The sequence below is a fragment of the Aulonocara stuartgranti genome (genome assembly GCF_965226115.1).
Source record: "Aulonocara stuartgranti genome assembly, chromosome: 5".
NCBI classification, from domain to species: domain Eukaryota; kingdom Metazoa; phylum Chordata; class Actinopteri; order Cichliformes; family Cichlidae; genus Aulonocara; species Aulonocara stuartgranti.
The window spans coordinates 8661470-8687012 of NC_138943.1; the positions used below are offsets into that span (position 1 = coordinate 8661470).

The following is a 25543-nucleotide window of genomic DNA, read 5'->3' on the forward strand; positions in this document are numbered from 1 at the left end:
ACTAGAAACTTACATTTTTGATCTGAAATTCAACAAGAAAGTACGACAGTCATAACTCAACCTCCACCACAGCGTGCGTGCAGTCTCACCACGCGTCCTCCCTGCCTGTGATGCCCATCATTGGCTGCAAACAGGACCAACCTCCTTCATTAGCGCCACGCCTACTACTTATTGCGTCAGAAACAATTTGTATATGAACACTAAACCGGCTCATGTGCCTAAGAGCTGTTTTCATAATCGTGACAGCGGCACTACTCCAGCATCAAAAGACACTTAGGATTCATCCTGGAAAACTTTACCCAGCACAGAAGCTGTAAATTTTGTAAAAAAGCTGCTGAAGCTCGTAAGTTACAAAAGAAGCAGGAGGCAAATAACGGGAGCGGGTCTCCAGCCACAGCTTCCCCGGCTTTTTTCTTTTTATATCACAGAAAGACCTCTGAATAATTTCTTCATAGGAAAGAAAGCAAAAAGAACTGGACTGAAGTTTGAGGTCATTTCCGCGGAACAAAAACTTTTGGGGATGACTGATTTGTGAACGAAACCCACCGGGACACCCCCAGGAAGTTGTTCCATCGTATTCAGCTCCGACAAAAGAAAAGCCGAAACAAAGAAGAAGAAGAAATAGAGGAGGAAAAAGAAGAAATAACTCCCTGCACTGCCATGGATCAAGGAAAGGTAATTACACTTCACTGGTTCACTCCTTGTCAAACCTGTCCGGTCTGTGTTAGCTTCGTTCAGTCCGTGTACGAGAGCTTCAGCGCTAACAGGGCGCCTCTCCTAAATGTGGCGTCCGCGAGAATGCAGCTAATATTTACATTCTGGGGTGAACCGGGTGACCTGCTATACTGCTACAAGTCACCGTTTTAAGTGCATTTTCATGTTTCTATTGGGTTATTTGCGCACAACCTTAGTTATGGTCTATTATGTTATTACTATGATATTAATTAGGGGCTTTTAAGGGTTATCGCGCTCTGTTGTGCGTCACGTTGCTCTTGTGGTAGTCATCGCCATGCGGTATTTTGGGGCATTCAGGGTCCAGCCCAGTTTCTGTGACACTTTTGAGCCAACATAAACAACCAAATAAATAATAATAATAATAATAATAATAATAATAATAATAATAATATAATACTACTTGTGTGTGTGTGTGTATATATATATATGTATATTTGTGTGTGTGTGTGTGTGTGTGTGTGTGTGTGTGTTAGGGCCTAAAATATTTGTGCCAAGAGGTGTCATTTGAAATATGGTATTTTATCTGAATGAAGCTTTTTAACTTTTGCAACTCCCTCACTTTGTAAATGCAAAGAAGCATAAATGGAAGATCATACTCTCCTTACACTCTTTTATTGTGTCTTTCTGTCCCAATAACTACAAGACAATTATACACTTGTAAAAGAGCTGATAAAAATAATCATGCTTCTGGTAATTTTCCTTTAGTGGAAGGTCAAAAGCTCCCCGGGTTGTGTCAGTTTTTGTATATGGAGGAAAAACCCCAATCCACGTAACACTATACTGCAAAATTTTCCAACGGGAACAAAGAAAAAAGCATTCCAAAGTAAAGGCTTGGCAGTGTCTTACACCCCAGGAAACAACTTTGTTTTACTACAAATATCAATATCATAATATTGTTCCTGAACTTAAAGTCAAAGTTGATTAATATTTAATATAAAGTATTTCTTTAGGTACCCGCACAAAATGTGGATTATGATTCAGTATTTGATGCCATAATTTTAATAGGGGATTTTTTTATGATTGAATTCTTCCTTGAAACAAGATGAGAGGCACTGCCATGTGTCAGCCTTCCATACGTGTGTGTGCAGTTGTGATGCACTATTTGTCACTGCAGTCTGTAGCTTAGGGAGTCTATTCCTGTAAAAAGCCTACTTGAAATACATATATACACATACATGGACATTATACATTAAAATGTTTACAGCAGAAAAAGTGATAGCAAAATAATCTCAAAGCAAAAAATAATTCATGTCAACATGCCATGTGCTCTAGGTCTTGAATCAATTTAGCCGTTGCTACTTGAGGCTATCTCCAAAAAGTTGATTCTGTTCATCTGGACGTAGTGTTTTGTGGGAGAAACGTTTCGTCACTCATCCAAGTGACTTCTTCAGTCTCAGCTGACTGCAGGTTTCCCCAATCTTATAAACAGTACATTTGCATAATGACTGAAACCAGCCCACTGAAGGAACATTGGGCTGGGAGGTCACTTAAGTCACTTGGATGAGTGACGAAACGTTTCTCCCACAAAACGCTACGTCCAGATGAACAGCATCAACTTTTTGGAGATTTACTTTCCTGGATGATTGAGAATGCATCAAGATACTTGAGGCTATAATAATAATAATAACGATATTAATGTTATAAAAATAAAAATCTAACATGTAATAAGTCAAACAACAACTGTGTAATCAACAATCCTGTCAGCTGAATATTACATATAATTTACACATTATTATTCATGTATCCAGATGTGTGAATTATTTTCTCTCACTAATTATCATGCTGTCGTACAGTTTCATTTTTTACAACCTGTCAAATTTTAAAAAGTGTCTCAAATAAATGTTATTGTGTAGGTATCAAGTCATTGCTTTTTGGATAAAAAGGACCAAATATGCAAGATCCGTTCTCAGACAGTCATATGCTGATTTCAGACTTGCTCCATCTTCAGTTTACACTGATTAAAAGCAAAAAACTAACAAGCACATTTTGGGTACTCAACTTGTCCAGATTGGTGACATGAGTGATGAACTCTAACTATTGTCAGTATCTACTAATTGCCTAATCAATTATCAGCTCATGTTTTTGGATTTCAGACTGGTGATTAGACAGTCTAAAGGTATCACTCAGTTTTCGTTATAGACTGTGATGCTCATTGTTCAGGAAGTAAGCCGGACTTATCTGCCGCCTGATAACCTTGTCTCTGTCCTCGTGTGGCTTTTTGGTCACCATTTGCATGCAACACAGTGAGGCACGTAGGCAAAGGACTTCAATCTTCTTCCCCCTCCTACTTTCTCATTGATATAAGCCCATTTAAACCCAGTGGAGCTGCACCAGGGCAGCTCAGTCTGACATGGTGGTCAGAAAATGTTTCCTTAGCTGTTTGTTCATATCTTCATGCTTTTTTTCCACTGCTTGCTTCGTGCTATTGTGGCCTATCAGCTGGATGGGTTGCAGTTGACATGATGGGAAAAGTTCTCACTGTTCCCACTTTCCACTGTGACATGAACACATCAGATTTCCAGAGAGAGTGGGAGCTCACCAAGGGAATACACAGTTGCCAACTCCAGGGTTGTGAAGCTTGGAGCTTTCTCCTCACAGACGCTTTTCACGTCATCTTTGCGATTTGTTACTTCCAACACTGTAGTTGTGCACATGTGGGCTTATCGATAGCTCGTGCTCAGGATTTTCATGCCTGGCTTAGCATTGCGTTGGACTGTTTACAGAAATAACCAACTGTAGAAAGAGTTATAAGTACTCGGTGTGGTCCTGTTGATTTCGCACATTGGACTTTGTCATTGATTGTGAATTTGTGGTTTGTAGTTCCAACTTACACAACTTCATTTTATTTTATCTCCTTTTTTAAAATCTTGATTCAGTTTTACTCTTATCTTAAATCAAATTTTGGTTAAGCCGGCAACTAAAGCACATGAAATATGTTGGTTTTCCTGCCATCGTCGTCATCTAGAGAAAAAAATCCTGAATGACAGGTTTGTTTTGAACTGAAAAGTCTCCCCAGCCTTTTTATTTCTCTCTACAAAGAATGCAATGCTGTTTGGGAACAAGTATATGGCTGCTCTGGTTTAAATGAGAGGCCCTTTAAAATGTCAAATTCCTGACAGCCTTAACATAACAGCAGGTATTTTGATTGGGAATCCAGTGCCAAAAAACAGCCTCACATTGTACAGACTTAATTGCACTTGATTGATTCCTCTACGTCCTCAGCCTTTCAGGCAATACCCAGTTCCTGCTGTCTTTAAGACAGTCCAGTAGATTAACTTTCATCTGCGTGACTACTTCTCTTCAGTATGTCTTATAATGTAACTGTCAGCCATGTATTGATGGGGCATAATGAGGCTTTACTGTAAAACTAGGGATTAAGAGATCCAGGGGGGGTTTAATTGAGATGAACAGGGAAGCAGGAGTTCATGTTTAATTCACTTCATTAGTGCTCACTGTACTGCATCACTCCCACCTCTGGTCACTCTGCAAATTACTGTTGAAATACAGTGTACCTTTGGGTTTCTTTTGACATCATTTTTCCACTGGGATTAGCTCTATTTAACAAATCAGATCTGACCAAGGGCATTACTTTTATGTCTGACCTTTAATTGTCTGGTGTCACCTCTGACTGTCCAGCAGAAACAGCACAAACTGTCTGTTGTATTCATTTATTTATGCAGGTTAAAAAGATATAGGACTAAATTATGCAGTATTTACTGCCCAGAAATACACTTTTATTTCTTTGTCTAAGAATTATATCATTAATACCCATCCAGCATCAATATTTGTGTATTTATTGTAATTACTATTCTACCTATTTGCTTATTCTTTCTTTTAAATATACTGATGCTGACAATGATGCTTAGTCTTTGGAACATGTGAACAGTTATTTAAACTTTGACTCGTGTCTCCTGGTGTTTATTTTGCATTTAACAGCTGACATCCAACTTAAGATGATATAGTAAATAAAGGACCACATACACATGATTAGTGTACAGCTTTCAGTGGTGAGACTAACATTCCCAAGCATAGAGCACAGCTATAAATACATTTTTATCTGATCTCACTTGAGCTTGGCAGAAATTTCATTGGTACTGGTAGATAAGGCATTAACGGGCACTCTTGAAATGTTGTTTACTTTAAGTGTATACAGCATTTAGAGGTAAACAATTTCTTTAAGGATGACAGTAAAGGGTCACAGGACAAACATGTAGGTGACTAATATCTCACATGACAACAACTGTAACAGAAACAACAACAGTAGAGTATACTCCATATTAGGATCTGCTAAGCTAAACTGTCATTATTGCAGTATTTATGTCATGTGTTATTAATTGCATAACATGCATAGAATGAAACTACTTTGGAGTTTACATACCATAATAAATACAGTGCAAGCATCTGTGTCTGCTATAGTGTCTGGGCTGTGAGGTCCAGATTATAATGTCAAGGGTGTATTTTTACTTTTTCTCCTTATAAGAAGCATGGAATTTATTTGGAAACAGTGCTCACAGAGCACGATGTGCTGTTTCAGTCAGGTGACTTTAGGAGGAGGGCACATATTGGGTTCCCTACAGCAGTGTAAGCTGAGACTGCCGCGGTGACCTGGAGTGGTGGAGGGACATGATGGTAGGTGTGTAAACCAAACCATGACTCTAGCACGTACTGACGAGAGAGAAACCTCTTGGAGTGCGCCTGTGATGAGTTACAGATTCAGCAGTGTACAAAACACCTTATTGAGTTTTGGCACGGAGTAAAATGTTACAACTGCCTAGATGGATTTTTTCAGATGGCCCCGTTTTTAAAAAAATGCTCAGGGCTTCAGACTTCTGTTGGGTTTTTTTTAAGTGAAATTATCTCCTCATATTCGGCACACACATACCTGCTTCTGAAGAAATTCCGTCTGATTTGAGTTTACACTTCTGCTCTGCTACATATAAAAGGGAAATGTACTTTTAGTTCAGTATCTTGTAACTAGGTCAATAAGAAACGATGCACTATTTAAAAAATAGTGTGATATGTTTATAAATTATAAATAATTGCTTCTGCAGAACGCATATTTTGATCGCTAACTTTCTTGTATCTGTAAAAGGTCTTCTTCTTTAGCACTATATAGAACTGGTTAGTATTATTTTTATAGTTGTTGCAGCTACAATAGCTGTAAACAGTTACCTCGTTGCTTCAGTGGTTTTTGCAGCACTGTTGGATTTCCTGTTGACACTATTTTGTGGCCAAACCCTAGATTTTCTTTAAATATTTATTTTATCACAACGCCCTGCGGTTTCAAAGTTTTACGTCACCCTCATGTCAGCTGGTTTTGTTTATCAGAGCTCAAGTTTCCTTTTCCTCCTTTGGCTTTTTGTGTTTAAGCAGATTAGATGCTTAACTGAACAAAGAGACACTATATTGTTTAAAAAATAGTTGTAGGAAGTGTAGATTCAATGTCATGATTCATGTCTGTTGAATTTCAACTTTTTAGAAGGTTCTGGATGTTGTTGTTGTTGTGTGGTTGCATAGATCCTAATTTGGGGAACAAATCATTATGTCTTTTAGACGTTTATACAGTGAAAGTGCCTAAAGGTTTTCTAGGGGCTAAGAAAAGGAGCAGCATGGTTGAATGGGAGCTGCTAATGTGCTAATATTTGCTCAAATCCACATTTTGTGCTTTTCCATTTCAGCAGTTTGTTTTAATAATTCTTTATGAGCTCTGATGTCTGTCTGTTTACACTCAGGAAGAGCAGCAAGCTAAGGGCTGCTAAGCAACCAGGGCTACCATAAACACAGCCATGACTCGGCAGGTTTTTCCTCACTGCACATGCATTTGGCTGCTTTACTTTGTCCATGCAAAGAGAGAACATTTGCATATATCTAGACCATATTTAAGGGTGTGGGAGGAGGAAAGTAATGATACTTTGACCCCTGGATCCATGTTTTGTGTTTTCTTTGTAAGATTCCTTCTTTTTATACTTTCGAAAGTTAAAAAAAAAAGATTTATAAGCATTTAATGGCATACTTGTAAACTCAAAACTTTTTCATCTATATCTGAAAAGTGCATGTTAAGTTCTGTCTGTCTTCTGTTAATGTCACAGACACAGTATTATCTTTTCTACATTTTCTTTTACAGTTCTTTGGAATTGCTTTTGAATATTCGTGGTAGCACCGCCCCAGAGTGTGAATTCCTGTAATTAGAGCCGACTGTTAAACGCTGTGGTATGCAGTAGAGCAGGGCAATATGACCAAAAATATTTATCACGATATACATTTGAAAATTTGCAATAATGATATAACTGACGATATAATTGACACTAGACAAAATACTTTACAACTCCTCAACTTTATTAGTGCAAAAAAAACCCCATCAATGTATTTTCACTTAAAAACAAGCAGCTGTTTTTTTTTATGTGCATTAAAGTTATATATAAAAATTTAACAGTGCAAATGCAAATTGCTTGCTGACAGTTTAACCAAAAGGCATTTCCAGTGGAAATTGGCCGACATATCCTCAGCATAACCATGTAGAATATCCACAAAACTTAAAAAGAGGTTATACACACACAATACGGTAATATTATGTTGAAGTTGGAGAGCTGAAGCAAGAGCAGAGGAGCCATCACCACTGAGGTTCTAAACATAGAGTAGAGTTGTTTCGGATGTGACTTCATTGTTTCCTCTTTGAGAAAGTCATCCATTATACTGCTCTTCTCGTTCCTATGTGCAAGTGATCTCACCTATAAGAGATTTAACTGAAACTTGCATCAGTCATTTTGGGCTAAGCCAATTAATCAGTTTTATTGAACAAATACCTACTTTTTAATTTCCAGCATGATAAAATGATGTCAAGTATATGTTTGGATAAAAATGGCTGGCTTGCACAGAAACACCTATAAGCTGAAGGTAAAGATGTTACAGAGAAGTTTTCAATTTCACTTGGACACATGCTGCTCTCCGTACTTTTTTGTTGCAGCTCTACATTTTTTTGCAGATAATTGCAGCTGTTCCCAAAAGGGGACATAAACAAGCTCAAAGCATGACTTTCCCCAAAGGGGCCAGTCAAGATTTAGCTGTTTAGAGTAAAAAACAGCTGGTAGGTCACTGAATTGCCTCTTGTCTTTTTTGTAGCTGTAACTGAGAGACATCAGTCATGATTGTTCTGATCATTTGCCCACAGTGTTGAAAAGAGCGTGTATATCTATGTTTATACACACATATATGAACCTAGTGACCCTCTCTAGACATGCTCCCGAGAAGAGCTGCTATTGGCTCAGAGGCGTAGGCTGGTCTGTAAATGACTTCAGCCAAGCCCTCATTTTTTTCTTTTCTTCTTTGCTTTGAGCAGAGCTTAAGTTACCGCCTCTCAAAACACACACAGACTTTTTTCTTCTTCCTGCTCTGGAGGAGCATAAAAAACAGTTTTAGATGTAACCAAGCTGCCTACAACACAAAGAATACCTGTGTTTAAATACCTGCAGCATTACAGAGCTGATTACAGGCGCAGTCCTTTCAAATCCTTTATGAGGAATGTTTTGTTTTTTTAAAAAGAAACCTGTTGGGCTGTTTTCTTGTTTTTTGTTTTTTTTTTGTTCCTTTAAAAATGTTCGTCATTGGAAAATATTGTGAAATTAGGCTGGAATAACTACTGAAAGCTTCTTTTACCAATCTGTTTTGATTTTATGACCCACAAAGATGCTAAGATGCAAAAAAGCCAAAAAAGAGCTCATTAAGTAATCACAAACTTCTGCAACTTCATTTGTCAATTTGATATATATTTCTATATCAAAAAGATTTAATTCAGGAGAACTATTCTCTGCTTTTCAAGTCAAGTATCTTTGCATAAGTGACAGTTTAAAGATTATCAATGTTATACTCAATCTTGGTGCCATCTTTCTCTTCATCCCCCTTTTAAACCAAATTTTCTCTGATCTTGATGCATGCTCAGTCATTCAAGCAAGGAAATTCCAGGAAGTCAATTCGGTTGATCTGGATGTTGCACTTTCTGAAGAAAAGACATTTCGTAACTCATCAGTCACTTGGATGAGTGAGTAAACATTCCTTCCTCTCACAACGTCTAGATGAACAGAATCAACTTTCTAGGAAACAATATCTACTTGGTGGCAGGATATGATCACCTAAGTTGTAAGCAGATTATCTCTGGTCACCTGCTGTTTAAACCTAAGCTTTTGCAAGCGGAAAGAGAAGAACGACTTTAAGGAAGGGGATTATTAATCAGAGAGGATTATTTAAACAGTGAGTGTAAGAATAATGTATGAATGAGCAGACAGGCAGGCCATGTGAGGTTACACTTATACCAGCCAAGAGAAATACAAGGCTTCAGCAGGCTGAAGTTAAATGAAATTGGGCAGCTATGATATCAAACCAAAAACATAGGCTTATCAGAAGAATCTCAGTTCTGAGGCATTTCGCTCAACAACACAAATCAATGGAACCAATCAGCCTTGTGTTAGCAGTTCAGGTGACTGATGGCGCAATCATGAGGAAATCTTTTCTTGGCAACTCTTGGGCCCCTATTCATTCACCTTTAAATGCCACAGCTTATCTGAGTGTTGTTGGTTATGTGCTTTCCTTTTTGGCCATAATTGACAGTCTTCTGATGGCCACCACCAGAGTGATAAGAATAGAAGTAATCTGAAATGTTAGTCACGAAACCACGATTGATTTTCGGTCACCAGATCGGAATGTTGTAGAACATCACTGAGATGTGGACAATGGCACATTATTATGGGTTCCTCATAAAAGTTCTTGGTAAGAGCAATGTGAAATGTATTTCAAATTTTCTACCTGATTAGCTTTGAAAATTCGCTGGCCGTGAAATTAGGAACAAATGTCATTCTGCACTGCTCCATGTTAAAGACTTTAACAACCTTTAGACAAGGTGATTTTTCACCTCCTTTTTACCTCATGTTTGTTCATTTTACGAGCTTGACTTCTTAGACTTGAATGGCCATTGGAAACTTTTTCTGCTGGTGTTTCAAGGTGGAGTTGAGATTATTAAAAAATGTAATAGCTAAGCGAAGGGGAGATCCTTGATTTGTGTCATCTCTTAATCAGTTCAGTGGGTTTGAATATAAAAATACTTCAAACTAAAACTAGGTTTCTTCAGGATACTCAAGTTAAAACAATGACACTTTGAGGTGACATCTACTCTCATAAAGGTCAGATCCTTTGTTGCCAAAATACAAGGAAGGTATCTGTTATGAATCACTGTACCAAAGGATTTGGCATGAATCACGCGGGGTAGGAAAAAAAAAACATTAATCATCAACAAGATGACTGCTTTTAAGGAAATGAAGGATTGGAATAGTAAGCAACACTGGATTTAATCGAAGTTTAATCTTGAGTATGTGAAGCCTTTTGAGATAAATAAGAAAATGCAATGTTAAGGTATACAGTTTAACCGATGTTTTCAGAAAACTAGCACTCAGAGGTGGTCATATGCACAGTTAGCTGACGCAGAAATGATAAAAGGGGTCAGTGTTGGTTAGGGCTGCCACAAACGATTATTTTGATAGTCGACTAGTCACCGATTATTTTTGCGATTAGTCGACTAATCAGATCATGCATCCATTGGACGTACAACGTACAGCTTATTGCACCAGCATGCATCTGCTCTTATATAACTATCATTAGCTTACAGCTTTAAGTTTTTACGGTATGTGCTAACTAAAAATAAAGACAAGATGATAGTTTATTAAATTTTAATGAAATTTGCAGATTGTTTCGGTAAAGTTTAATAAACTCCTTGCTATCTAAAATATAACAGGACACTGGAGTATATTCTGGAGCATCTGATAATCAGTTGTCTGCTTGATGTTTATTCAGCTGTGTAAAAACTATAACTTTAATCTCAGCCAAACCGATTTACTCAGGAACAAATAAAATACAACAAAAAAAGCCAAACAATAACATTTTTAAGTTATCTAAGTGACTTATATATCATGTTTAACCTGAGTAGCGAAAGACGGCAGTGGGTTTGAAAACGATTTGCCCAGAGTCCGGTGTTCTCACGGGCTCTAGTGAGCCTTGCCCCTGGCTAGCTATCGAGCTAGTGGGTAACAGACGTCTCTGAAAACGTCAGAGCGCTTCCGAATATATGTGGTGTCTTGATAAACTGAACAGATATTTGAGGTTTACACAGCTACATTATCGCCTGAAAAAATGCTAAACGTTTATTTTGTGACCCAGAAAGAATAATAAGAGTAACATTAAAACTAACTAGCTGCCGCCATTGTTGGAAACTGAGCTGGGCTGCGCTATGAATTTTGGGACACAGCTTCTTCTTCTTTGGGGTTTAACTGCAGCTAGCATCCTTGTACATGCAGTGCTGCCATCTTCTGTTTCAGTCCGTTATTTCACTCTTAAATCCTACTACTTATTCCTGCGTCTTTTGGGATCTTACAAAGCTTCAAACGACGTGTCGACTATTAAATCAGTCGACGACGATTTTGATAGTCGACGTAATCGTGACTAGTCGACTAATCGTGGCAGCCCTAGTGTTGGTGGACAGTAGCTCGAGGCATTTGCTTCCCTGTCTGCGAACTGGAAACTGAGAGCGACATACCATGCACTGGTTTGTTAACTTCTTGGTATTCTTCTAATCTACTGGGCTCTGGTGAGATCAAGCTAAAAATGAACTCTGTAATAACAGGAATAAGAGCACAGACAATAAGATCAGTAGACCTGAGTCTGACCTGGACGTTTTTCACAAGGCAGCTTTACTCAGAAATCTGGAAAGCTTTTGAAAGGACAAACCTGTGACCCCCCTCAGACCTAAAAATATTTGTATGATCCATTATTCATCTCAGTCTGTTAATAATGTCTTCAACAGACATAGTTACAGCTCGACGGTGGATTTCTCTTTTTTCTCTGTTTGTCTGTTTGGAATGAACATCTTTTATGCTCCATATTCACAGTTTTATGTACTGTAGCAGTATATTAAGTGTCTTTAAAATATTTCAGGAAATCTTAACAGTGTGTTCATTAAACATTATAATAACTACATCAGGGTGGAAAATGTACTTGTCATCAATTCCATTCTTGGTCAGTAAACTGAGATCTGTGGGATTTTCTGTGCCAGCTCATGGACACATGGCAAAATGTGATTAACTGGTCAGACTGGTATCTTTACTGACAATATTTTCCCTGTTCTCTTTCAGCAAATAACGCTTCCATTGTTGATGAGTGTTGGAACTGCGGTGATTGGCTCCCTGCAGTTTGGCTACAACACAGGTGTTATCAACGCCCCCCAGGAGGTGAGCTGTAAACTGTCTTATTACAAAAAGCTAAAGGAGAGTGAGGCATGAACAAGAGGCTGTTGTCATAAAGGTTCAAATTGAAAGTTTTTGGTTTCAACAGGTGTTCGTTCAGTGTTTATTGTCATATCAGACGAAGGAACACAAAGTACAGCCTTCAGAATAACCATAAAATAACCAGGGTTTCCAAAAAACTTCCAGAATCTCTGGGTCTGCAGAAATCAATCAAGCCAATCAAGTGCTTTCCAGCTATCCAACTTTGTTCCACAGTTGGCTGTTAATTCACTCGCTGCCTTGAAGAACATCGCAGAAAAGGGAGGGTGTAGGTTAAGAGGTGAGGTAATAATAGCTGAATTTAGGCCTAATGGGTCCAAGGACATCTGGATCAACAGAGAGCAACAGAGAGTGTCTATGCCCAAACATGGACCTCTTTTGACCTGAAGCCAGCTGGCAAATGCTTGAGAATGAAATTTAGAAATTAAATTTAGGAGGCAGACAGTGACTTATCCCCGTAACAAAAAAGATCACAAAAACAATGTTCCAAAGCCCCCCAGAAGACTAAGTCAGACAGTCGATTTATTAACAGGAAGGTACAGCAAAGACATTCATTTCCTAAGGAATGCCTGTGTCGCATTGCGTGTGAGAACTACTGTCAGCTCAGTTTGCGTTGGTCTGAACACACCCTATGGCTACTCAGACTACTCTCTGCAGGTAATAGGTGTGTCTCCAGACAGGCTAGAGCTCCACTCCTTTTATGTTATCTTTGACCCACACAGAGGTACTAGGAAGGAGGCCCAGACAGACCCTCCTAAACTGAGCTGTTCTCTGTTATGCTCAACCTTGATATGAAGGACCCTTTTCAATTAGAGAAGCTTTCAGTCCACTAAATTCCTTTAATATTAATAAAAGTGTGACGTGAAATAAAACTAAGAGTCTGATTATCATATTAGGTTATCATGATAGTAATGTGGTCTAAAATATGTAAAAGAAAAATAATTAAAGCGCATAAACTATAAAATGTGTTAAATCGTCACAACTAAGAAGCTGGGTGAAGGATTTTAGCTGAAAATTTGCCTGAGTTCATCTTCTGTTGATTGACTCTGACAGACGCAAGCTTGTCCTTATTTGCTAAAAAGTGATCTAGACCTGCACACAGTCTTATGTTATTTTCAAGAATAAAACGTCACAAATTGTTGCTAATAGTATTCAAATCTTTCTATACACTATTAGCAACACGTGTTCATCATCATATAATCACCTACAGCGTGTCACCTAAAGCCTTGTACTGTGTTGGAGTGTCTCTGATTAGATACGCCTTTTCAAGGGCCTTGTTCAGGCTGTCCTGTGCTCCAGCCATTGAATGTTTGCCTGATCAACACTTGAATGTAGGCTCATTGGATGTATTGCAGGAGGGAGGGTGCTTCACTTTTCTTTAAAGATTTCTCCTTTTGAAACAATATAACTATGTAGTTCACATCTATTTTAGTGCTTTTTAATTATAAAGGTCTTAAAACAAGAGAAACTATATTATTGTTGCCTTTTTCAGTATTTTTGTGTGTGCTGAATACATTGCTTACCTTGACAGCCTGGTCCCCAACCAGTTTCATCACCAAGGCTGAAGGCCAGTCAGTATGAATAGACAGTTTTCACAATGTGTACTTTAGGCCAGCTGGTGGTTTGGATTGTGTAGCCTATTGAGATTAGAGAACAAGAACCAATTATGTAACTTTTCAAGGGCCACCTTGTAATTTGTCGCTAACAAGTTAAAGTTAGTGAGAGTTTTAAAGTAACCATTAAAAGATGGCAGTGGAAAAACATGTATAAGATCTTGTTTGTAGAGTTGAAAACACTGTTTCATTACTTAAACCTGGAGTTTGCTTTTAGTTTTGCAGAGCTCTTTCTTTGGTTTTTCAGATCAAACTGTTAATGCAGGCAGTGATGAAGCTTCAAAAACCCACAGAAAAACTACACGGTCCAGCACAAATTTCAAAACAAAGTTAGTTGACAGTTGTTTGAGCATTTAGGAGCCTAATGAGCCAGATGCTTTCCTTTAGGAGTTGGTAGAGATCAAATCGGGAGCCTTGCAACTTAATGTAAGATTCACCTGTGCCCAGGATGTGCCTTTCACTCTTCAGCTCATACCTAGTTCATACCAGTTTACCTCTGGTTTTTATTTCTGTTCCACAGGTTTTGCGTTTTAGTGTCTGTAGCTTTAAAAGCAGATAGGCTGGCCACACCCCCTTTTAGGGAACAGTACCTTCCCTGATGGTGTCATGGTGTCCTATTTCATGGACCAGTGAAATAGGAGAGCTAATAAAGCTGGTAATACAAACACAACCGTGCTTGAAACAAAACTGGAATACAACGTTTCAGAGGAATTTTACAAAAGCAGCAGTTTATTAAGATATTCGTTTATTAATCCAAGGATAAAGGAAAAAAAGTTATACTGTGTTGGTCTTTGACTTGCGAATGTAATGAAAAAACCAAAAAGAGATGACTTTGCATAGTACATCTCCTTTTAAGACAGTGAATAAAGTCTTACCTTAAAATGTCTTACTACCAAATGAGAGATTGTGTTGCTCTGTAATTCTGAATGCATAAGTAAACAACTGTGTGCAACCAGCTTCATATGAACGTAAAAGCTGATGGAGATCATGTGTAAATACATACTTTTCTCCTCACACTTTTGCTCTTTTCCATCAGCTTTGCTAAACTACAGCACTTAAGTAAAGTACTTATTTATGTTTGATCTCTGCTTGCATAAACTCTGTGAACGTGTTCTTTTTAAAGGGCAGACGTGATGGGATGAAGGCCAGGGGGACAGTACAGTATATGATACCATACATACTTATCACCAACAAGGTCTTGTGAGTGTAAGTTGATAGTGGATGTGACCCAGGCTCTGTGTTAACAGTGTCAGAGTGTCATTTAATATGTATCCCTCCACTACAGAAAAGCCCTTGACAAGCCAAAGCCTCCTATTCATAACTGCTAATAAGGACATCTCAGAGTTTGTTTGTTTTTTCCACATGCCGTCACTGATCTCTAGTACATCACGATCTCCGGGACTAGATTAACTGCAGAGTGCCTCAAAAAATGTGCTGCACGAGCTCGAAGGCACATGATCCAGATGATCCAGACTTAGATTTTGGTTGCAGTAGAACTATACTGGTGAAGTCATTTACGGGGCGTTGTGGACTGGGTAGTGACCTTCTTGAATCATGCCAGAGGTGTCAGCGTGACACACAGAAACAGAAGCAGGCATTGCTTTTTAAGCACCGTCACCCGCACTCCTGGGTGTGTTTGTCAACAAAGTTGTCTGGGATGTGGTGACACAGTGAAGGGAGGGGATGTGAAACCTGACACCCGAGTCTAATAAACTTCCTGGTGGCCAGGAAATGCTGGTGATTATACAGTGCTGCCATCAGCTGGCTGTAAAGTGGCATTTCAGCTATGTGGCAGGGTTCAGAAGAGGAAAATCTCAAGCGTGTGATCTGATGCAGACATGGAATGATCACATTACAACTATGACAACAGTGGGACTTGTGGATGTGTTAAATGATTAGATTAGATTAGATTAGATAGAACTTTATTAATCCCTCGGGTGGGTTCCTCTGGGAAATTCGATTTCCAAAAAAGCACAGCACCGACAGAAGTTACAGAGTTATGATTCTGTATGATAGATTTTATCCTGTTTATAATCCTTGGAAACAAAAGTAACAATGAAATGTGTCTTTCTTAGGTTATTGAGAACTTCATCAATCAAACGTGGTATCACCGTTACAATGAGCCCATTCCCAAAAGCTCCCTGACAGCTGTGTGGTCCATCGCTGTTTCTGTCTTCTCTGTCGGTGGCATCTTTGGTTCATTCTCAGTAGGACTCTTTGTTAACCGCTTGGGAAGGTAAACAACATACTGAGTCACTGCTAGTATTAAACAGCATGTTAGTCCTTTGCTGAGAGCCTGCCTGCATTTAATTTTTCTAAATTGTATCTTGTTCTTTGATGTCTACAGGAGGAACTCTATGCTCATGGCCAATATTCTGGCTTTTATCTCGGCCGTTCTGATGGGTTTTTCAAAGATGGCAAAGTCGTGGGAAATGCTCATCGTTGGCCGTTTTGTGGTTGGGCTGTACTGTGGCCTCTCCACAGGTTTTGTGCCCATGTATGTGGGTGAAATTTCCCCAACAGCCCTACGAGGAGCCCTGGGCACGCTACACCAGCTGGGCATTGTCATTGGAATCCTCATTGCACAGGTTGGTGAATATGTATTTGTGGCATTCGTTGTCTTGTGATATGTCTTATCCTGTGATAAATTGTTTCTACTGGTGGTTGCTAGGAGCTATGCAGGTGGTTCATTAGTGTCTGTGTGGGTTTTAGATATTTGGATTGGAAGTGATCATGGGAAACGAGAACTTGTGGCCTCTCCTCCTGGCTTTCCTCTTCATCCCTGCTGTGATACAGTGCGTCCTGCTGCCTCTCTGCCCAGAGAGCCCCCGATTCCTGCTCATCAACAAGAACGAAGAGAACAAGGCCAAATGCGGTGAGCACATACATACAAGTCATACAAGCTGGCATATGTGTAAACATAAGTTCATTTTAAATCATCTGTTGTTTTTTTTTCTTACATGTTTCAGTGCTGAAGAAGCTCCGGGGCACCACTGATGTGAGTGCTGACATGCAGGAAATGAAGGAGGAGAGCCGGCAGATGATGAGGGAGAAGAAGGTGACCATCCTGGAGCTTTTCCGCTCACCCCTCTACCGTCAGCCCCTGCTCATTGCTGTCATGCTGCAGCTCTCCCAGCAGCTGTCTGGTATTAACGCTGTAAGTTTCAAGACCTACATGTTTTTCAGATTATTCCCTCTAAAGACTGCCACTGAAATTGTGAAGTTGATATCAGGAGGTGATATCCTGAACCAACCTACATGTCAACTTGTTTGTTTTTAGATTTTCTACTACTCCACTAGTATCTTTGCGAAAGCTGGAGTTGAGCAGCCCGTTTATGCGACCATTGGAGCCGGTGTGGTTAATACAGCTTTCACTGTGGTGTCGGTGAGTACAGCAGTACACAAAATAGCATTATAGGTGTCAAAAACATCAGATTGTGTTCTACCAAAGCACAATTCAAAAATTATTCTGGTCCCTTGTAATCAGATTTGTGATACAAAGCATGTATATGGTACACTGACCTTTCTCCTCATTTCTTTGTGTTTGTAGCTGTTTGTCGTAGAACGAGCAGGACGCAGGTCTTTGCACCTACTGGGGCTGCTGGGAATGGCTGGATCAGCCATCCTCATGACTATTGCTATGGCTCTGCTGGTAGGTGTATTCCTGACAAAGGCACACTTCAGTGTCACCTGATTTATGACTTTGACGTACAACTTTCAAAAACTTTCCTCTTTTATTTTTGCAGGAGCAACTCAAATGGATGTCTTATGTAAGCATTGTAGCCATTTTTGCCTTCGTGGCATTCTTTGAGATCGGGCCGGGTCCCATCCCTTGGTTCATCGTGGCAGAGTTGTTCTCACAGGGACCCAGGCCTTCAGCCATTGCTGTCGCTGGTTTTTCCAACTGGACTGCAAACTTTATAGTGGGAATGGGCTTCCAGTATGGTGCGGTGAGTAAAAGCACATAACTATCACAAAAACATTGTCACGGCGGGGTGCGCCGATGTGTGCGGAAACAGGACCCAAAAGCAGATGATGACGAGGAATAGTAATGATTAACAGAAAAGTGAACCTTTATTGCGATGACGGCAGGAAATGAACCAAGAGACCAAAGCAAACAGGCAAAACACTAAGAAACAAAACACTGAACTGACAAAACACTAAGAAACAAAACACTAAAGGTACTAAGACCAAAAACTATAACTATGACCGAGGTGGAAAAATAAACAGGCTATGACTATGACTCTGGTGAGAATAAACAGACGAACTGACAATGGCATGAAGAAAACAAAAGGCTTAAATACAGACATGAGGTGATCAGGGGAAGTGGCGACACATGAGGAAACAGCTGACTGACATGAATCTAATGACAGGACCAGGAGGAGTGAAACTAAATACAATGACCAAAGAACACATGACACTGTCAGAATAAAACAGGAAACACTAAAACTAGACATGACAATACAAACTTAACATACCAAATACGTGATGAATAATGCAAGAACTCAAACAGAAAACCCAGGAACAATAACTGCCTAAACTAAAGGCAAATAGGAAATACCACAAAACTAACAACATCTCAAAAAATGAGAACAATACAAAGAAAGCTCAAAGTGCTGGGTCGGAGCCCCCCCCTCAAGGGCAGATTCCAGACGCCCTAAAACCTCGAAAAACAAAACCAAAAACAACCCACCAAGGGCGGGCGGTGGGGGTCCAGGACGGAGGGCCAGAAACAAGGCCAAAAAAAACCAAAAACAAAACGTCCATCAAAATCACAGGAGCGCAGGGAACAGTTCATGACTCCTCAGGGGGCCGACCCGGAGGGTGACGGTCCAGAAAATCATAGTTCATGTGATCAGGGGGCCGGCCCGGAGGCCGACGGCACAGAAGTCCATGGTCGAACAGTTCCGGGGGCCGTCCGTGCGGACGGCAATGGTGGCGACATGGAAACCGTTCAGGGGGCCGACCGTGCGGACGGCAAAGGTGGCGACATGGAAACCGTTCAGGGGGCCGACCGTGCGGACGGCAATGGTGGCGACATGGAAACCGTTCAGGGGGCTGACCGTGCGGACGGCAATGGCGTAGAAACAGTTCAGGCGGCCGACCGTGCGGACGGCAACGGCGTAGAAACAGTTCAGGCGGCCGACCGTGCGGACGGCAACGGCATAGAAACAGTTCAGGTGGCCGGCCGTGCGGAAGGCGGCGGCGGCGCCCAAGTGTCAGGCGTACCGGCCGAGGCTTGGAGGGCACAGGACCAGGTGACGCTAAAGCAGAGGCTGAGGCCGGACCAGGCGTAGCAGAAGCACAGGCAGAGGCCGGACCAGGCGTAGCAGAAGCACAGGCAGAGGCCGGACCAGGCGTAGCAGAAGCACAGGCAGAGGCCGGACCAGGCGTAGCAGAAGCACAGGCAGAGGACGGACCAGGCGAGGCTGAAGACTCTGACGAGGACGGACCAGGCGAGGCTGAAGACTCTGACGAGGACGGACCAGGCGAGGCTGAAGACTCTGAGGCTGAAGACGAGGACGGACCAGGCGAGGACGAAGACTCTGAGGCTGAAGACGAGGACGGACCAGGCGAGGACGAAGACTCTGAGGCTGAAGCCGAGGCCGGACCAGGCGAGGACGAAGACTCTGAGGCTGAAGCCGGAGCCGGACCAGGTGGAGCAGGAGCAGCTGATGCCGGAGCCGGACCAGGTGGAGCAGGAGCAGCTGATGCAGAAGCCGGACCAGGCGAGGACGAAGACTCTGAGGCTGAAGCCGGACCAGGCGAGGACGAAGGCTCTGAGGCTGCGGCTGACGAAGCACAGGCTGGAGCTGCGGCTGACGAAGCACAGGCTGGAGCTGCGGCTGACGAAGCACAGGCTGGAGCTGCGGCTGACGAAGCACAGGCTGGAGCTGCGGCTGACGAAGCACAGGCTGGAGCTGGTCCTGGCGTAGCAGAGGCAGAACCAGGTGACAGTGAGGCAGCCACGGGTGGTGAAGCAGAAGGTGGCCAGACGGGCTCCTCAGGCCCTCCAGCTGACGAAGCATGAGGCTGAACGGGCTCCTCGGGCCCGCCAGCAGACGTGGCGTGAGGCTGGACGGGCTCCTCGGGCCCGCCAGCAGACGTGGCGTGAGGCTGGACGGGCTCCTCGGGCCCGCCAGCAGACGTGGCGTGAGGCTGGACATGGCGAGGCTGATGTGGTTCTCCTGAACCTTCAGCAGACGAAACATGAAGCTGGCTGGGTTCTCCCGAACCTCCAGCAGACGAGACATGAAGCTGGCTGGGTTCTCCCGAACCTCCAGCAGACGAGACATTAAGCTGGCTGGGTTCTCCCGAACCTCCAGCAGACGAGACATGAAGCTGGCTGGGTTCTCCCGAACCTCCAGCAGACGAGACATGAAGCTGGCTGGGTTCTCCTGAACCTCCAGCAAATGAAGCATGAAGCTGGCTGGATTCTTCTGAACCTCCAGCAGACGAAGCATGAAGCTGGCTGGGTTCTCCTGAACCTCCAGCAAACGAAACATGAGGCTGGCTGGGTTCTCCTGAACCTCCAGCAGATGAAGCATGAAGCTGGCTGGGTTCTCCTGAACCTCCAGCAGACGAAACATGAGGCCGGACGGGCTCCCCGGGCCCTCCGGCTGACACTGAAATTGGCCGCACCAGCTGTACCTCCGTCTCTGGCTCCAGACCGGCCTGGATAGCAGTACCACAGCAGCTTAGCTGAGCCTGATGGCTAGCTTTTCCAGGGCAAACAGTCTCTGTATAGCCGGGCTCATTAACCGGAAAAGTAGTGTCAATTTCAATAACTTCCTGAGAGAAAACATGAGGAGCCAAAATGTAATCACTCACTTGCGTTTGTGATACGGAGCGTCGGTGGCGCGCACGCCGCTTTTTCTTAGGAGTGGAAGACGGCGGAGCGATGGGTGGAAGTCCCTGGTAACTCCGAGGTCCCCCGAGAGCCAGTCGAGTTCCCCGGAAAGAGTGCTCGTGCTCCGGAATGAGCCACGGCTTCCACCGGAGCTCCTCCTCCAAGAGAGCGCAGAATATAGACTGGCGCTCGTCGTCGTCCAAGTCTATGGTGTGCGGCGCTTCCTCGCGCTGAACTGTGACAGGAGTATGGCGAGACTGTGATGAGGGCGTGGAAACTGGTGAGCTGAGAGGTGGTGACGCTGCGGCGAATCTCAGCGAACCGACACGAACACACTCAGGTTCCGGAGGCAGCAATGGAGATGACTGATTGTGGGGTTGTTGTGACTGGTGGGTGCTGGAAGCCATTTCCTGACTCGACAGTCCCTGGGCCTGCAGCATCTCCTTTATCCTCGTAAAGGCATCAACGATGGCAGGTGAGTCCGGGAGCTGGAGAAGGCGGGGATCCCTCTCCATAATAGCTTCAGCAGCGTTGATCATTACTAGCTTGCTCTTCAAATTGGGCGCTGTAAAGAAGCGGTCGAGGATCGCTTGGATCCGAGCAGTCTCCTCCAGACACTCGGTGAGAGCAGAATCCGCTGGGTCCATGACTGGTCAGTTCGTTCTGTCACGGCGGGGTGCGCCGATGTGTGCGGAAACAGGACCCAAAAGCAGATGATGACGAGGAATAGTAATGATTAACAGAAAAGTGAACCTTTATTGCGATGACGGCAGGAAATGAACCAAGAGACCAAAGCAAACAGGCAAAACACTAAGAAACAAAACACTGAACTGACAAAACACTAAGAAACAAAACACTAAAGGTACTAAGACCAAAAACTATAACTATGACCGAGGTGGAAAAATAAACAGGCTATGACTATGACTCTGGTGAGAATAAACAGACGAACTGACAATGGCATGAAGAAAACAAAAGGCTTAAATACAGACATGAGGTGATCAGGGGAAGTGGCGACACATGAGGAAACAGCTGACTGACATGAATCTAATGACAGGACCAGGAGGAGTGAAACTAAATACAATGACCAAAGAACACATGACACTGTCAGAATAAAACAGGAAACACTAAAACTAGACATGACAATACAAACTTAACATACCAAATACGTGATGAATAATGCAAGAACTCAAACAGAAAACCCAGGAACAATAACTGCCTAAACTAAAGGCAAATAGGAAATACCACAAAACTAACAACATCTCAAAAATGAGAACAATACAAAGAAAGCTCAAAGTGCTGGGTCGGAGACCCAGCCTGTGACAAACATAGGCTCTTGCATTTGTTACTGACTTAATTTATTGGACCGGTTGTGTCAAATAGTAAAGCTGAACTAGGTTCTTCTTTATGATGACTTCCTTATTTTATACCAAGAGTCTGTCACTGTAAATGAAACACATACTTTGTAGCCAGATTTGAGATATGAGTTGAGCCCTTTTTAAGCAAAACATTTCATTCGTTCTACAGACAGGCACAGTTAAACCCAACATTTAGCTTTATGGTTATTAGGATTTTTATGCTTGAAATTTGTGTGTAGACTTATATAACTGTATGTAATTATACATGTATATTGTATATTGAGGTAGGATCAAATGAGTTTACCTTTAAGTCTATGTTTGTAGCAACTCCTCCTTTGTTTCGTTATTGTTAAAGTGTATTTTGTTGATATTTTAGTCACGTTCAAATTCAATCAATCAGTGCTTATGTATGATACTGAGTTCAAGATACAAAACAGAATTGTGAAAGATGAATTGCTTCCAAGTACTAAGAAATAAGTTGATCAATCTAATATCTTTTGTTTTGCTTCTTGTGTCTCTTCGCAGAGCGCGTGCGGTCCCTACGTCTTTGTCATTTTCACTGTGCTACTGGTCATATTCTTCATCTTCACTTACTTCAAAGTGCCAGAGACCAAGGGCCGGACATTTGATGATATCGCGGCCGGCTTCCGTCAGACTGCTGCCATGGCAGAGAAGCACACACCGGAGGAGCTCAACAGCCTGGGAGCCGATTCGCAGCTCTGAGCGTCTGGGACTGAACTTTCCAACAAACTCTTTCTCAGATCAACAGCAAAGGAGAAGAGTCTGCTGACTAGAAGTAGACGGATACACTAATAGTATATTCTTCACACTGTCACCACATTTCAGGTGTCCTCACCACCAAACAGAACAGACCTGTGTGATTCGCTCTGCCACGACGTCTTCTGCTGCTGCTTTCATGTCACACATAGAAACGAGAACTCGATGGGCACCGCGTCGCCTGGCAGAAAATATACAGATGAGAGATTAGATGGTGGGGAAGGTTTTAATATTTTTAAAGATATTTTTACAGAAGGAAAAGCCGAATCTGCAATCAACTGGCCTCTTTTAACATCTTTTTTCCCCCTCACTAAATATTATACTGATATGTGCTGTTCTGTCACCTGTTACAGTGATTTTTTTGCGACTATCTGGTTAAAGAGCGCTGTAGCTTAAGTTCACTGTGCAAAAAATGTCTTTTTTAAATGATCATACTGTATTGCTGTGTTACTGTACACTCTGGCACTGTTGATGCTGTACAACTTGACTATGTCACTCCACCAGATGGGGCACTGCCCTTAGAAAAAAGTCCCAATACTCTGCTGAAAAGTAATAAGTTATTTATGTATCTTTTACCGAGAACGTTACTGCATACAAAAACTGTGATATTTGGGTGTGAGATGATGAGAATGTTAATTTTTGCATGATGAAATTTAAATTAGCAACAACTCTTCACAAATTATACATATATGTAACTACTACTCTTTTTACTCTTTGTTGGTAGAAAACTATAGAACAATGTATTTTTTTGTACAATATTTTTGCTCATGAGGAAATGATATCTAGATAAATATGCAAAAAGAACCAAAATTTATTCTCCATTCCTGTATTTATTTATCTTTTTACACCATTCCTTTTTCACAGTTCAAATGAAGAAATTGGAAATAGGGAACAGTATCTACACAGATCACTACCAGAGAGCTAAACTTGGCAGTAATGTTGAATACATAAATCATCCATCCATGACACAAGTGCCCACTCGCAATCAGCAGCCACAAAACCAAAAGTCTGCCCCACAAAACCCAGAAAATGTGTCCGTTTAAGTGCCTGTCTAATACAACCATCAGTCTTTCAGCCTTATCACTTTGGTACAGCTTCAGGTTAGACTAACCTGATCCAGACAGAGAGCTTCTTCTCTCTCGGTGTAGGATCTTCTCTCTCTGTATCTTTGTGGTGAGATTACCTCCTGAGCTAACATAGTCTGGTGAATTGGCTTCAGAGCTGTCATGCATTCGAGTGTTACATGCTGTTATTCAGTGACAAACAAACGTTTTTTCATAAAAACAAAAAGAAAGAAAAAGAAAAAATGTGGCCTAAAATGAATGTCTGTCTTTCGTTGTTCAAAAACCGCTTTCATCTTTCTTGGGTCAAACATTCAGAACAACTTCATTATGGTCTGTGTTTCTGCAAGGTCTGTGTTTTTGCTTTTATTTCTGAATTCTGCAGTATTGAGTAGCTCAAACTCTCTTTTGGTCATCTATTTTACTTAACTTACCTGTGCAGCTTAGGTAAATTCCCAAGTTGCTGTCAATTACTGCTGAATCATATGTTTAAATGCATAATTAGAGGAGAATTACCCGTTAGCAGCACTTTATTATTCACATTTATATTATACCTGATTTTACATCATATATATCAGGCATAATGAGATTCTTTCAACATATTTCTGACAGGGTGGAGTCTTTGTTACTAAAAACAGACTGAAGTACTGCTGATGGACTGCTCAATGTTATGTGAATGGAAAGAATTGCTGTTGTACTATTTGTTTATATTCATTACAGTTTTTGTGTACTCACCTAGAAAACCTGTGTGTAAATATGATAATATTCATTGGTAGATGAGAACACTGATCCAACTCAAACACAGTAGTCAAAATCCTGAAAATCATTCCATAAATCGTTGTCAGTTGTTGTATATAGTAGCTCTTTAAAGCACACATTTGCCTTTTCATTCACATAGAAAGCATTCACTTTATTCACTGTGTGCCTTTGTGTTGCTTTCACACATCTTCAGCAATAAAATCATGTAAAGGCACCAGCAGATGCACTTCCCCACGCAAACAGATGCCTATTGCAAGTATAAAAACTGTATTTTATGTACATAGTCACATATCTGCTTGGGCATTGAATTTTTTTATGTGGCCTTTCAAAAATCTTGTGGCTCAGGTTGGTGGACTGAAAACATGGGATTGTTGTAAATATCACTCAGTTAACCTTCACCCACTCCTACTGTCTGAAATCTTTACCTTTTAGAAGACCTTTTGATAGTTAAATTATTAGTACTATAGTGATGAACATTGTTTTGCACCTAGATATCTTTTACTGTATCTGTATTATTTTGATTTGATGGCTGAATATACTGTTGTGGCCTCATGAAACTATCATACTTTTCCAGAATTTACATGTTAGGATTATTTTCATTAGTGGTTGCATTTTAGAGCACAGAGCATAATGTAATTTTTGTAATAGTGATGGTGTTGGAATGCTACTTTTGTTGGAGAAATATAAATTGTGGTGGTTGGTGCAGTGAGTAGTTTAATGGATGAAATAGTGTTGGCTTAATAAAAGAAATCACAAGTATTAAACTGAAGTTTTTTGGCTCAATTTTTAGCTCTTTTTTGACTTAACCAGGCAGCAACCTCAGTGGCTGAAAAATGAGGCAGAGATACCAAAAACTGGAGTTCCTCTAGTGGCCACTTGAGGCTTGTTCATTTCCCATAAACCCCCCAACTTTACCCAAACCCTGCCCCTTGGTTACACAGGAAAGTTACTTGTTTGGTTATTTGATTTACTTGTTTGTTGGCCTGAGTCTCATCGTTTCTCTCTACAGTGAGATAAATGAAAAGGATATGAGCTGCTGCTAAGTGCCATGGCTAACCTCAAAATGGATGCA

General features: G+C 41.4%; 1 protein-coding gene across 1 annotated transcript; it reads left to right on the forward strand.

Moving 5' to 3' along the window:
• Window positions 1-204: 204 nt before the first annotated feature.
• slc2a1b (solute carrier family 2 member 1b) lies at window positions 205-25235 on the forward strand. The gene is made up of 10 exons (XM_082532475.1): window positions 205-675; window positions 11907-12002; window positions 15745-15905; window positions 16017-16257; window positions 16382-16544; window positions 16639-16826; window positions 16950-17054; window positions 17220-17321; window positions 17416-17619; window positions 22400-25235. Exons 1-10 carry the CDS (start codon window positions 661-663, stop codon window positions 22595-22597), a joined length of 1473 nt encoding a protein of 490 aa, XP_082388601.1. The 5' UTR covers window positions 205-660; the 3' UTR covers window positions 22598-25235.
• Window positions 25236-25543: the final 308 nt, after the last annotated feature.